At 44.3% G+C, this 14,266-nt stretch overlaps 1 protein-coding gene across 4 annotated transcripts in view; it reads right to left on the bottom strand.

Annotated features, from left to right (window-relative positions):
• Positions 1-14,266, bottom strand: part of PDE1C (phosphodiesterase 1C) — a 1,454,702-nt gene that overhangs the window by 1,032,275 nt on the left and 408,161 nt on the right. For 2 of the 4 annotated variants that reach the window (XM_077269308.1, XM_077269310.1), the window contains exon 1: positions 10,421-11,236. The exons of the other annotated variants lie outside the window; for them this stretch is intronic. In XM_077269308.1, coding sequence (XP_077125423.1) covers positions 10,421-10,554 — 134 coding nt within the window. In that variant the 5' untranslated portion in view covers positions 10,555-11,236. Of the gene's footprint in view, positions 1-10,420; positions 11,237-14,266 lie in introns of those variants that run through there. 4 annotated transcript variants of the gene reach the window in all.

Genomic DNA, 14,266 nt, shown 5'->3' with positions numbered 1-14,266 from the left:
GGAACCAGGGACGTGCAGGGACCGTGCCAAGAGCAGGTGAGTATGCTTAGACAGCTGCCACTCAACCTCCCCTGCCGACCCCTGGGAATGACTCGAGTATAAGCCGAGAGGGGCAATTTTAGCCTAAAAAAATGGGCTGAAATTCTCAGCTTATACTCGAGTATATACGGTATATATATTTTATTTTTATTTTTTTTTACTTATACATTTTTCAATTATGAAGTCTACCCCTGTTTATACCACTATTGAAATGCAAGGTTTTAATAATCTGAAAAAAAAACATACCAAGAAGAATAACTTCAGAAATGTTTCCATTTTTAATATCACCTATAATTTTTGCAATTCGATATTACAATAAACAAATCCTTTTGGCCTGAAAAAAAAATAAAGAGCTAAAATAATGTGGTTGAATATGCATATGCAATATGCTTAAAATAATAACCCATCGTGTTCTATGGTATATCCCATGCCTTGGATTACATGCCTTTGATTGGGGTTTAAATATTTTTGTACCTTTCTCCTGACTGATGACTTTCAACAAGAGATCCTTTTGCTATGTTCTAAGCTGTAACTAAGAAAATGTCAGGAAAACCCTACCTACTGCCGCCGTACAGTGAGAGCAGAGCGGTGACGTCACTGCTGTGCTGTGCTCTCACTGTACAGCGGCACTCAGTCAGAGCAGGAAGCAGACGGCAAGGGACCTGACGGACATCAGATGGTGAGTATGTACTGTTTGTTTTTTTTTGTAACCAGGGTAAACATCGGGTTACTAAGCGTGGACCTGCGCTTAGTAACCCGATGTTTACCCTGGTTACCAGTGAAGACATCGCTGGATCGGTGTCACACACACCGATTCAGCGATGTCAGTGGGACCTCAACGACCAAAAAAAGGTCCAGGCCATTCCGACACGACCAGCGATCTCGCAGCAGGGGCCTGGTCGCTGGTACGTGTCACACATAGCGAGATCGCTACTGAGGTCGCTGTTGCATCACAAAACTTGTGACTCAGCAGCGATCTCGCTAGCGATCTCGCTATGTGTGACGGGGCCTTTAGTTACTAGATGCATTTTGCCTTAAGCAGGAAGATAATGAGAACTGTCTCCATAGGAACAACTTTCAGGTTGTCGGGGTCCCTGAGAAAACTGAGGGAGCAAGGGCCACTGCATTTTTTGAAACATGATTACTGAAATTATTTGGAAAGGACACTTTGAGCCCACTTTTCACAATAGAAACAGAACACTGGGTACAAACCAGGCCATTATCCCCTGGAAGTCCTCCCAATGTAGTTTTAGCCAAGATATTTCATTACAGGGATCATGATACCATTCAGAGAATCTCCAGAGATAACCCTGACCTGTGCATTAGAGGCCAACTGATTATACTGTCCTTGGATTACTCAGCTGAAGTTCAGAAGAGAAGGTCAAAATTTTGGGAGATCAAGGAACATCTATGATACTGGAAGTCCCATACTATGTATACAGCTTGCCTGAGAATTGCTGCAATGAACTCAACATTCTTCTTTAACTTCCCCAAGGATGCATACTCTTGGCTGGACCACAATGAGAAGAAAATGTGGGAAAAAGTTACTTGAAACATTGTTGTAGGGCCGACTGATTAGTAACTACTGTATATCTGGTAATCCGACCCTTCAGCTCTGAAGATGGTTTATCGCAACCACTGGAGTCTCTAAAGGCCCCGTCTCACATAGCGAGATCGCTAGCGAGATCGCTGCTGAGTCACTAGTTTTGTGACGCAACAGCGACCTCAGTAGTGATCTCGCTATGTGTGACACGTACCAGCGATCAGGCCCCTGCTGCGAGATCGCTGGTCGTGTCGGAATGGCCTGGACCTTTTTTTGGTCGTTGAGGTCCCGCTGACATCGCAAAATCGGTGTGTGTGACACCGATCCAGCGATGTCTTCACTGGTAACCAGGGTAAACATCGGGTTACTAAGCGCAGGGCCGTGCTTAGTAACCCGATGTTTACCCTGGTTACCAAAAAAAACAAACAGTACATACTCGCCTTTCGGTGTCCGTCAGGTCCCTTGCCGTCTGCTTCCTGCTCTGAGTGCCGCCGTACAGTGAGAGCGCAGCACAGCAGTGACGTCACCGCTGCGCTCTGCTCTCACTGTACGGCGGCACTCAGTGAGAGCGGGAAGCAGACGGCAAGGGACCTGACGGACACCGAAAGGCGAGTATGTACTGTTTGTTTTTTTTGGTAACCAGGGTAAACATCGGGTTACTAAGCGCGGCCCTGCGCTTAGTAACCCGATGTTTACCCTGGTTACCCGGGTGCTGCAGGGGTACTTTGGGATCGTTGAAGACAGTTTCAACGATGCCGAAGTCGTTTCCCTGATCGTTGGTCACTGGAGAGAGCTGTCTGTGTGACAGCTCCCCAGCGACCACACAACGACTTACCAACGATCACGGCCAGGTCGTATCGCTGGTCGTGATCGTTGGTAAATCGCTATGTGAGACGGGGCCTTAAGGGTACTGTCACACAGTACCATTTTCATCGCTACGACGGCACGATCCGTGACGTCGCAGCGTCGTATGATTATCGCTCCAGCGTCGTAGACTGCGGTCACACTTTGCAATCACGGCGCTGGAGCGATGCCGAAGTCCCCGGGTAACCAGGGTAAACATCGGGTTACTAAGCGCAGGGCCGCGCTTAGTAACCCGATGTTTACCCTGGTTACCAGCGTAAACGTAAAAAAAACCAAACAGTACATACTTACATTCCGGTGTCTGTCCCCCGGCGTTCTGCTTCTCTCCACTGTGCAAGCACCATAGCCGGAAAGCAGAGCGGTGACGTCAGACGTCACCGCTGTGCTCGCTTTCCGGCCGGCAGGCGCTCACAGTGCAGAGAAGCTGAGACGCCGGAGGACAGACACCGGAATGTGAGTATGTACTGTTTGTTTTTTTTACGTTTACGCTGGTAACCAGGGTAAACATCGGGTTACTAAGCGCGGCCCTGCGCTTAGTTACCCGATGTTTACCCTGGTTACAAGCGAACACATCGCTGGATCGGTGTCACACACAACGATCCAGCTATGTCAGCGGGTGATCAAGCGACGAAAGAAAGTTCCAAACGATCTGCTACGACGTACGATTCTCAGCAGGATCCCTGATCGCTGCTGCGTGTCAGACACTGCGATATCGTATGGATATCGCTAGAATGTCACGAATCATACCGTCGTAGCGATGAAAATGGCACTGTGTGACGGTACCCTAAGAGGGAAGAGTAGAGATCCATTTTCCTGTATCTCTCCCCTTTTAAAAAAATGCTTTTCCTCTCACCTCTTTTTTCATTACTATAAGGCATAATACTACTGTTTATGGATACTTTTTGTTTAGTGTTAGGAGAGCTGAAAAGTAGAGAGATGTGTGGCCCTACCAATCACCTTCATAACATCAACACTTTAAACTCCACCCTAGTCCCTTTTGGAGTAAGGACAGGGCAAAGTTGCAAAAGTTAAAAGGTTAATGTTGACATTTGCATTATGTTATGAAGTTAAGAGGGCACAACAAACCCTCATAACTCATAAGGTTAAATCTGTTGAACTCAGATCTGAGATGGACCTGAGTCAATATGCATGTGTATGCCATTCATGTAGGTTGTTTATATTTGTAGTCTCCTGTCTTTTCCAGTGGGATAATTACAATGCCTAAAAAGATCATTCTCCTGTCAAGGAATGTTAAGGAGATAAAGGGATAAATTACCCCACTAAACAGAAACTGGTATTTGACAGCATGAAAATACACCAACCTCTAATATTATCTCTTAAATAAACTCACATGACACCAAATAAGACACACTTATCTCCTTCATGACTTAATCAGAGTTATGATGCCACGTTTCTCACATATTCACAAGGAGTTAGCAATGCATTAGTGATGAGCACACTCGTTGCTCTGGTTTTCCTCAGCACGCTCGGGTGACCTCCGAGTATTTATGACTGCTCGGAGATTTAGTTTTCATCAGGGCAGCTGAATGATTTACAGCTACTAGCCAGGCTGAGTACATGTGGGGGTTGCCTGGTTGCTAGGGAATCCCCACATGTAATCAAGCAGGCTAGTAGCTACAAATCATTCAGTTGCTGCGATGAAAACTAAATTTCCGAGCAGTCATAAATACTCGGAGGTCACCCGAGCGTGCTCGGGAAAACCCGAGCAACGAGTACACTCGCTTATCACTAGTTAGCATCCTTATACATCACACAGTCTCATTTCAATGCATTGATAAAGAAATTGATCAAGAATGGTGGTACCGTATGTTTTGCCTTGTTAATATCGTAGTAATCATAATATCAGAACTCTATGCCCCACCACCATATAAGGGGTGGTCAACCAGAAGATTTTGTCCTTTTTAGTAGGGCCACTGGCTGCCCCTCCTAGTGTTGGGGGACTTTAATAATACACTATTCGCTTGACAGAGTCTCCCCTGGGTTAGCAGGGACAAGGGAGAGACACACCCCCTTCGGTAAAGTGGTAACAGAAGCAGCTCTATTAGTCCTTTGATGACTGTGCTACCCTGAAGACAGAATATTTTCATGCTACTTTGTGGCACACTGTCTAGAATAGATCTGGTCTTGCATAACTCCGTAGTTGCAAGGGCAATTACAACAATAGAGTATCTTCCCCATAGTCTCTCTGATTATTCCACATTTAAGGAGAGGCTGACTCCCCTCGGCCATGGGGAATCCAGGCACTGCTTTTAGAAATGTATTCCTTTCTGGCTGAATATTCTTCTTCATGACAGCTGCATTCCTAAATTTTTAAGGGAATTTTTTCACGGTCAACAGGGTGTTGGTGTCGACGCCTATGGTTTGGGAGGCTATGAAAGCTTATTTGAGGGAATTGTTAATCTAGGACGATAATTGGGTGAAATCATCCTTTAAAAGATTTGAAAATCTTTTATTGGAGTGCAGTTGGCAAAGATACATTACACACAAAATTCTTCAAAACTCTTAAACAAGAAAGAACCACTGGGAATATACTCTGGCCCCATATCTGGAGAGGCTACATCACCCCAAAGACAGGCAGACCCTGAGTCTATACAGACTGAGTTCTCACAGTCTAGAGGTGGAAACAGGGTGGCACCGACAGACATACAAGCCACTGGAGAACAGACTGTGCCACCAGAGGGCACTGGAGGATGAGGCACACTTCTTGCTTCACTGCAATAAATACTCAGGAGTGAGGGCCTCCCACTTCCAGAGACTTTCCACTCACAACCCGGACTTCCCATTCATGTATGAGGAGAGGAAACTCTGCATCCTACTAGGGAAAGAGGAATCAACAGTGGATATTGCCGCCCAATACGATACTATATGTCATAAGCTGAGAGGAACTTAAAACCCCCAGAAGGATTATTACTTCCCAAATTGTGCCCTCAACACCCCATCCCCATAATCCGCTCCCCTGTCACATTTACCTTTCTTGCTTTGGCAACACTAAATGTATTTTGGTCTTGCCAATAAAGCCTATTTGAGTTGAGTAACTAGATGGAGGATCTAGAAGATGCCTTAAGCTCCTTATCGAATAGTAAATCCCTAGAAGAGGACAACCTGGTGGAAATATATAATAAATATAATGAGGTCCTTCTTCCCCTGATGTTAGACCTATTTAACCATGCACTACACAAGGAAAGGTTGCCGTCATGCATGAACAAGGCTACAATTGTGGTAATCCCAAAAGAGGGAAAGAATCCTCTACTACCAAAGTCCTAGTGTCCTATTTCATTTCTCACAGTTGACATTAAGATCCTAAACTACTGACAAATAGGTTGAATAAAATGGTCACATGGATTATTCAACAAGACAAGGCAGGCTTTATGCCCAATTTGTCAACAGCAGTTAACATTCAGGGACTTTTTCTAAACTTACAACTTCCTTCAGACACTGATCAACACAAAGCAATAGCATCCTTAGATGAGGCCAAGGCCTTCGATAGCATTGAATGGGCCTTCCTATGGTACATATTGGCCCCCATAACTTTCGGAGAAATATATATTTCTTGTTTTAAAACTCCTATACTCTACCACTCAGATGAAAGATCAGATTAACAGCCTCATATCAGACTCCTTCTCACTGCAAAGAGGCAAAAGGAAAGGATATCCCTTGGTCCCATTATTATTTGCTTTTACAATAGAACCGTTGGCTGCAGCAGTTCGCCTTTCTGTGGGGATTTAAGGATTTGGCAATGGGAAACATCATGAAAAAACTGCACTATATGCAGATGATATTCTACTCTTCCTTAGTAACTGGCTGGCCACATTGGCGTCAGCCATGGAAATTATTAATAAATATGGACGGCTGTCTGGGTTTTTTTTTAACTGGAGCAAATCCATACTAATAATGTTAGGAAAGAAACCCACTAATGCACATGTGGATGCCAGACCATTAAGAATAGTTCCCCATTTAAATATCTGGGGATAACTGTGAGTAAGTATGCTTTAGATTATGAGTCTCGCAACATTTACCCACTCCTTGCTACATTTCAGCAAAAAGTCACGGTATTGTGTAAACTGTCATTACCAGTGATGGGGAGAGCCAATTTGGTAATATGATCCTGATGCCACAGGAGCTTTATTTTCTAAATAACGACCCACTACGGCTTCCCTTCCGACTTTTTTATAAAATTAACAGTATCTTTAGGGACCAGATATGAAGTGCACACCACTGATATGACTGGAAACCCTACAAAGACCAAAGGAGGATGGGGGACAGGCTATTCCTGATCCCCTAATGTACTTGATTTACTCCCAATTGCAACATCTTAGAAGGTGGGTTATCCCCGAGCTTCCTTACTCTTCCCCAAGAATAATACGGTACGCTCCGGTTTTAAAGAATTTGGTGGAGGCCTTGGAGAGTGGAGTACTTCAGAGCCGCTGCTCCTTTGTGACTGTTGTTAGTATTCAGAAATTATGGTCTAAGGCCAAACTAACAGCAGAATTTACTGGATACTCCCGTTATTTACACATTTGGGATAACGTCAGGTTCCCTGAATTCGATAAACTAGAGGGTTTTTGATTCTACCAAGAAAGTGGGATCCATTACATCTCTCAAATAATTCAGTATGACCAGTTTAAACCTTTTTGTGAATTCCAAAAGTTTGGCATTCTAAATAAAAGATTCTATCAGTATCTGTAATTGAGGCACACCTTCACAGTACAGGGAAAAAAAAGTCCATTCACACAAATAAAGGGTGCTGTGCGACTAGACAATATAGACAGGAAGGGCTCAACTCTGGAGACAATTTCACTTCATTGTGCCTGATAAAGCAGGTCCTTAGAAAAAGAGAGAGCACATTAAAATCTAGATGAGAACAGAAGGTAGGCTCGGTCTCTGATGACAAATGGGCGAGTATCCTTCAGGCAATCCTCATGGTATCCATGAGTGAATTGCAAAGGTTGTCAGTATAATACATGATCCATAGAACATATTATAGTCCCCTTTGGTGATATAATCTGAGGTACAAATATGACTTATTTTATCATAGATGTCAACTTCCTAATGCTGGTTTACTTCATGTGTTGTGGAGGTGTTCCAAGCATAGGGACTTCTGGTAGGCATTGCTGAGCCTGATCGATGAGGTGTTTGAATGTATTATTCCCTAAGACCCTGCTGTATGTTTATTAGGGTATGCTACCGAACTGACAGCCGAGGAGTCTCATCAATCCATCCCAAGTCTGCTTTATCAAGTAAAGAATTAATTGCCTCCCACAGGAAGGATAGGGCCCCTCCTACACTTATGGAATTTGTCCCCAGGGTCAACAGCTTGCTTCATCTTGAGAAATTTATATTTCAATTTGTATTTCAGAAAAGGGGCATCCCACAAAATGTGAAAACTGTGGGCTCCATGGCTGGACTCGATTGGCCTTGCTCCTCTGATCCTGATCTGGTCTAGAATGTTAAAACCTTCATTAGCCCAATAGACTCTCTTATAGCGGACAGTATCCCTCCCTCACGCAATAGAGCTGTACATGTTTAATCTCAAGACTGGTCCCAGATAAAGAGATTTATAATCACCTCAGAGAGAGGAACTCTTTTTCTTTCACCTTTTTTGCATGCAGCGGAATAAATGGGAGATAGGAAGGGTAAAAATGGTTGCGACTAGGTATGAATCACACCACCTGTAATGGATGAGACTTTCTCATGGTTTAATTGACTGGATGTTACGTGGATCAATCATCAAAGGTGGGGGTCCTTCTGTCTTCAATGGGATATATGAGATGTACACTGTTAGTGTACCTTCTTTTTGTCGCTCTTTTGTTGCTTCTATAATCCCTAAAATCTATGTGATAAAAAAAAGATAGCTAGAAAGATGGAACTTTTACATGCATCGCCCTGCATTCCTTTGAACAGCAACAGTTATCTGACAGCGTAAATCGAAGTGCCATTCTACAGTATGTTTGCATATGGTGCCAGTCAAATAATGAAAGATGGTAAGAAACCAACATGGATATATCTCAGGGTGCTACTGCTTGTGAATATCTGTGAAGACAAGGATAGTTGTTCACCTGATGGAAATAATAATATTTTATTCTGCTATAAAGAGATACAAGCAGAAAACAGGAAATTTAAAGGGTTTGACAACTGAAGATAAGCTATTACCTATCCCTAGAATAGCTGAAACTTATAGAAGGGTGAAGGTCTGGCCGCTGGGAGCCACACCGATTGGCAGAACAAGGCACTTTTATCCCCATTGGAATGGAGCGGCAGTGCACATCTCCGACAGCTGCTCCATTCATTCTCTACTATGGGGCTGACGGAAAAAGTCGAGCACAGTGTTTGGCAGCACTATAGGGAATGAATAGAATGGCAGTCGGGCAAGGGCACTGCCGCTCCATTCCAACAGGGATTAGAGTGCACCATTCTGACTACTGGTATCTTCACTGAAGAACCCTTTATAATATGTTAATCAGCATTTAGTCTTGAACATCATAGCACCTTGTCTGTACGGTCAGTGCATGCTCAATGTGAAACAATAGAAAATCAGTATTTTCTCTGTAGATGATTTCTCTTCTATATGTATTTTTTAATGAAATCATCTGTAGAGTAACCTTTATGTATTTGTATTTGTTTGTCCTTCTACTATGTTCCCATTTTGATTGTGTTGGACCAGGGACTGACAGAATAAAAAATACTGATGTCAAGGTGGATAGCATCAGCCTGCAGGATCCGTCACAAAATTATTTGTAGGTAATACCAGCAAAAAAGAAACAAAAAAGGGTGGCAATCAAAACATTTTCCTATTCCCTGTATACTTTTCAAGATGAGACATGCTGGGATCTGTAGTGCTACATCAACAGGTCTCGATTCTTAGCCGTTAGTTTGAATTTTTCAGCAACAGTTGGAGGATAGAATAACAGAAGCTCTGACAGAATGACAGAAGATAGAACGTGGAAGCTCTATAACAGAGCTCTACGCTGCCTTTTCTTACAGCCAGACATAGTGCAAACAGCTAACTATCCAGGAATCAAAAATGGTAGACTGCTGGACCTATTGAAGGTCAACAGGGAAAAAAAGCTGAGCCTGTAAAATCAGAAGCAGTGATGCCATGGTGATCAAAGCCTATCATAGTGTGTGCAGCCAATCACCGGATGTTAAAATCAGCTAGTAATGTGACATAAAATTCATTAATGGTGAAAAAGCAATAAATGTTGGCTAAATGTTGTCACTGATACATTTCAATATATACACATACTGCACGTCCACAATACAGAGTACTCTATATCTATATATTCTGCTGCCAAACCTCCACCTGTTATCACCAGAATTGCTGTCCGAGCTATAGAAATGTGTGAAATGTTACTTGCAATCAATATTTGGGCAGTTTATAATAAAGTGGCCCTCAAATATTCAGCTCTTAAATATTTAAGCAAAACTATTTATATCAGATATGACACTAGTGATTTATTTTATGAATTGCTCCACTATGACTCTCATAGTATTCAGCAATAATCTTGTCACCACCATGACATACTGAGAATACAACAGCAGAGTCCTTGCATGGTGTAATATATGTATATATATATATATATATATATATATATATATATATATATATATATACATATGTATATTTATATTACACTATATCGACTATATACAGTATGCGATTGTACTGTATATATATATATATATATATATATATATATATATATATATATAATCACTGTTCAGGTCAGGAGAGACATAAGGTTTAATATAAGAGTGACACAAATAATGTGGAACTTCTGATAAAACTTATTTGACCCTTTTCATGTTTTATGATGTAATGAATCTTTCACACGATGGCCAAGTCATGGAGTGGGGTTAGAAAGACGATGTAAGAACACATAAAGTTGGCAGGATGGAGATGCAGCATATTTGAATGGGTTCTTAATAAATATATATAAAAAGACTAGTACTTACAGTCCTCGGAGACGCAGCCAGATTTTCTCAATCTGTTCCGGCTGTAGATACTTCAGTGAATTGCTCTCAAATTCTTCAATTTCCTTAGTAGGTGACTCCATGGCTATAGGCTTGTGACTTTGGTTGAAGCTCATGAAGGATGGTTACTCCGAACAAACAAATACCAATACATGCACACACAGACACCACAAACGTCACCTTCAACACTGAAGGGGAGCATCAAACATTTTCTATTTGTTTCTTCTTTCTTTTTTTTCTTATTGTTGCCTTTTTTATATTTTCCAGACTATTAGAGAAAGTGTGTGCTGTCAACAGGAGCTCCAGGTGTGTACTGGGAGTAGCTGTGGCAGTATGCCATGATCCCGAGACTGATGTAAGGGATTAGGTTGATCTCTAGATTGAAATCACTACAGATTTTTTTGTTTAAAACGATAAGCCAGACATACAATCAGTATTACCAGCTGAAGACTCTTTATCATTGGGAAAAAACCTTGTGACATCAAGCTGAAGAGTGCAGAGTAGAGGCATCTGCACAGCTTCTAATGTCTCTGTTCCTCCCATTTGCTGGACCTTGCGAGTTCTTTACTCTAGGATGCTCGGAATGCCAGCCCTTGTCCCCTCCAGATCTGCTTCTCCCTCCCTTATTCCTTGCCTCTCTCCTCCCTTCTATCCCTTTCCACTACCAGCAGCTCCGCTGACAGGCAATGGAATTGACAAGTGAGGGAAAAGTCATCCCATAGCCAGCCAGGAATATGCCTCTAACACATGCACACACACACATACACTCTTCTCCTCTCTTGCACAGATGCACTAAGCAGGCTGCAGGAAAAATTGGCTGCTACTTGAAAGAAATGGGGGTGGGTTGAAGGAAAGTAATAATAAAACTGGCTCTCATTAGCTCACAGTGATACATGGGAGGATATACTGGCAAGGTGCTACTTGGAGCACGTTCACAACAACGACCCAGCTTCCAAGGTTGAAAGTTGGCTGGGAAAAAAATAATCACATTGAAATACAGCAATAAACGTAGAATCCATAGATAAAATGTACTGAGTACCCCTCCACAATGAAAAACTGTCATATGTCGTTGGTAAGATGCGCAACTGCCAAAATTAAAGCTCTGCGTAAGATTTCCTTTCTAGCATGAAAGGTCTCTTTCTGAGCAGTAAGAAAAAGATGACTTATATTAGCGAGGTTTCCTCATCTCATAAAGTTACATGATGTTAGGATATGCTATTGTAAGGCTGGGGTCACACTGCATTATGGAAGTCCATTAGACGGACTGCATTACACCGCAGCATAACGCGGTGTAACAGTCCGTTAACGCTGCCATTATCCCCTATTATCGGGCGCATCGCCAACGCATACCATAATCGGCATGCACTAGCGATGTGCCATCCATTCTATGACGGACCCTCGGACGTGGTCTGCAGTGTTTCGCGGTCCGTTACCGCTAGCGCAGATAGAACATCTGCGCTAGCGCGATCACATAACGTGATCTTTTTCGCCACTTGTGTTAACACAATCCGTTTAACCCATGCATCGAACGGACTGCACTAACCCAATGTGAACCTAGCCTAAGATAGCAGGAACATGTGATGCAGTGACGAGCAGGAGAAAGAACAAAAGTTAACGGGTTTATTACAGGGGATACTCCATGCAGGGAGAGACAGGGTTAAGTGGGAAATAAACTTGGGATTGCTATCAGGGTAGGAACAAATGGTTAGGAAACAGGTAAACTTATCAGTCTGGTGGTTTCCGGGTGGTGGAAGCTTGGAATACCATGGTGGTGCCGTAGGTGATGCGTGAAGTCTCTGGCCTGTTCCTGGAGGAAGGTGAAGCACTGTCTCCCAATGGAAACGGCGTATCCTAGTTCTCTCAGATGTGGTAGTGGGTTTTCGTGGCAAAGTCCACTAAGCATTGCAGTCTCTGCTTCCGCTGGAAGATGTTGCTGAACAGCGCTGGTGCCGGGGGGCGTAGGTACCAGGTCCTCGACAATCTGCCAGGTCACTTCCAGGCTGCACACTCACGGCCGGTAGCGGAGCGGTGCGGGTGAGAGCTCCGGTAGTCAGGATGGATGGACACACCACCTCAAGTCTCGCATGGTCTGTGTGCACAAGGTCTGAGGTACTGCAGCGCTGGCCTGAGTTGTGGCATATCCCTGCAGAGAGAAAGTCAACCTTCTCCTGCTGCATGATTTGTCTTCCCGCCAAGTCTCTCGCCTTCCGTGCACCGCCTCTTTTATACCTGACATGCCCTTACAGTTGAGTGCAAAGGTTCTGTCTGGGTTGGAAAGCTTTTCCCCTACAACAATGGTGACAGCCCCAATAGTCCTGGAACCAGCACAAGAGAAGCTTCCCTGGCCCAGTCCATCTTCCTACACTATCACCTTATAATCAGTGGTGGTCTGACCTTTGGGGCCCCAAGTGATCCTAGGAATAAAAGGGTCACTGCATTGCTATCTGTAACAACTCTGCTGGCATCACGGCATGGCCTCTCATCTCTCACACTATCTTACCCACTGCTCCAGGTCATGTTGTGGTGTCTGTTTGTTGCCAGCTCCATATTCTGTGCCTCTGCTCTCTGCATGTTTCCTGGCTGTGTGCATAGGGGGGCGGCGCCAGAACTCTCTGGTTCTTATAGAATCAAGGCGCCCCTGTCTAATCTGTTCCTGACCAATTACCAAGAAGCCTCCAGTATTTAGGACAGCTCCACCCTGTGGACTAGGCCTGTGCAATGTGTTAACTCAGCTTGTGTTTTGCTTCTGAGCTGCCAGGCCTTGCTCTGTGTCTTGCCTTCTCTAAAGGGTGTTATCCTTGCTTTGCCTTGTATCTTGTTTGTCTGCCCTCCAGGAGCCTGTATATGCTGGTCCCTGTGTCTTTGTTCTTATAACTTGCCTTGTTCCATTACCTTGTCTGAACTTTGTCCTACCTTTGTCTCCTTGTCTGTGGTTTCTTTCCCTGCAGTGCCTCTCTGCTCTGCTCTCGGCTCCGCACTCTGCGACCTTACTTTGCTTCTTACTCTGCAACCTGTGACTTTGCTCTGCAATCTGAGGCTTGCTCTGCTCTTGTCTCTGCACTCTCTGCCTTTGCTTTGCTCTTGGCTCTGCACTCTGTGCCTTCACTCTGCTGTTGGCTCTGCACTTTGTGATTCTACCCTTGTCTCTCTGCAGCTTTGCCTCTGCTCCGCACTCCTGCGGTTCTGCTCCATTCTACTCTGCTCCGCTCCTGCTGCAGAAATCTCTGACTGCAGCTCCTCTCCACATTCCTTGTGGTCCTGCTCTGCTTTGCTGCTGCAGAAATGTCTTGCTGCAGCTCCTCTCCGCATTCCTTGTGGTTCTGCTCTGCTTAGCTTCTGCTGCTGCAGTAATCTCTTGCTGCAGCTCCTCTCCGCATTCCTTGTGGTTACGCTCTGCTTAACTTTTGTTGCTGTGCCATCTCTTGCTGCTCTACCGCTCCTATCCGCAGTCTTGCGATTCTCTTCCTGTGTGAATAGATCCCAACCTGTTACTTCATTCTCCTTTCCATCTGGCTTGTTTCCATACCTGCATCTCCTGTGTGAACAGGTCCCAACCTGTTCCTTCATGCTTCATATCCGTACCTGCACCTCCTGTGTGAACAGGCCCCTACCTGTTCCTTCATACACTACACCAACCTGCCCTGTGTCTCTGCTGTTCCTGCCAGCCCTGTGTCTCTGCTGTGCCTGCCAGCCCTGTGTCTCTGCCATGCCTGCCAGCCCTGTGTCTCTCCCGTGCCTGCCAGCTCTGTGTCTCTGCCGTGCCTGCCAGCCATGTGTCTCTGCCGTGCCTGCCTGCCCTGTGTCTCTGCCGTACCTGCCTGCCCTGTG

Source organism: Ranitomeya variabilis, chromosome 6 (genome assembly GCF_051348905.1).
Source record: "Ranitomeya variabilis isolate aRanVar5 chromosome 6, aRanVar5.hap1, whole genome shotgun sequence".
In the NCBI taxonomy this organism is placed as follows: Eukaryota; Metazoa; Chordata; class Amphibia; order Anura; family Dendrobatidae; genus Ranitomeya; species Ranitomeya variabilis.
The sequence above is the reverse complement of the archived record's forward strand: the minus strand, read 5'-3'. Positions and strand labels throughout refer to the sequence as shown.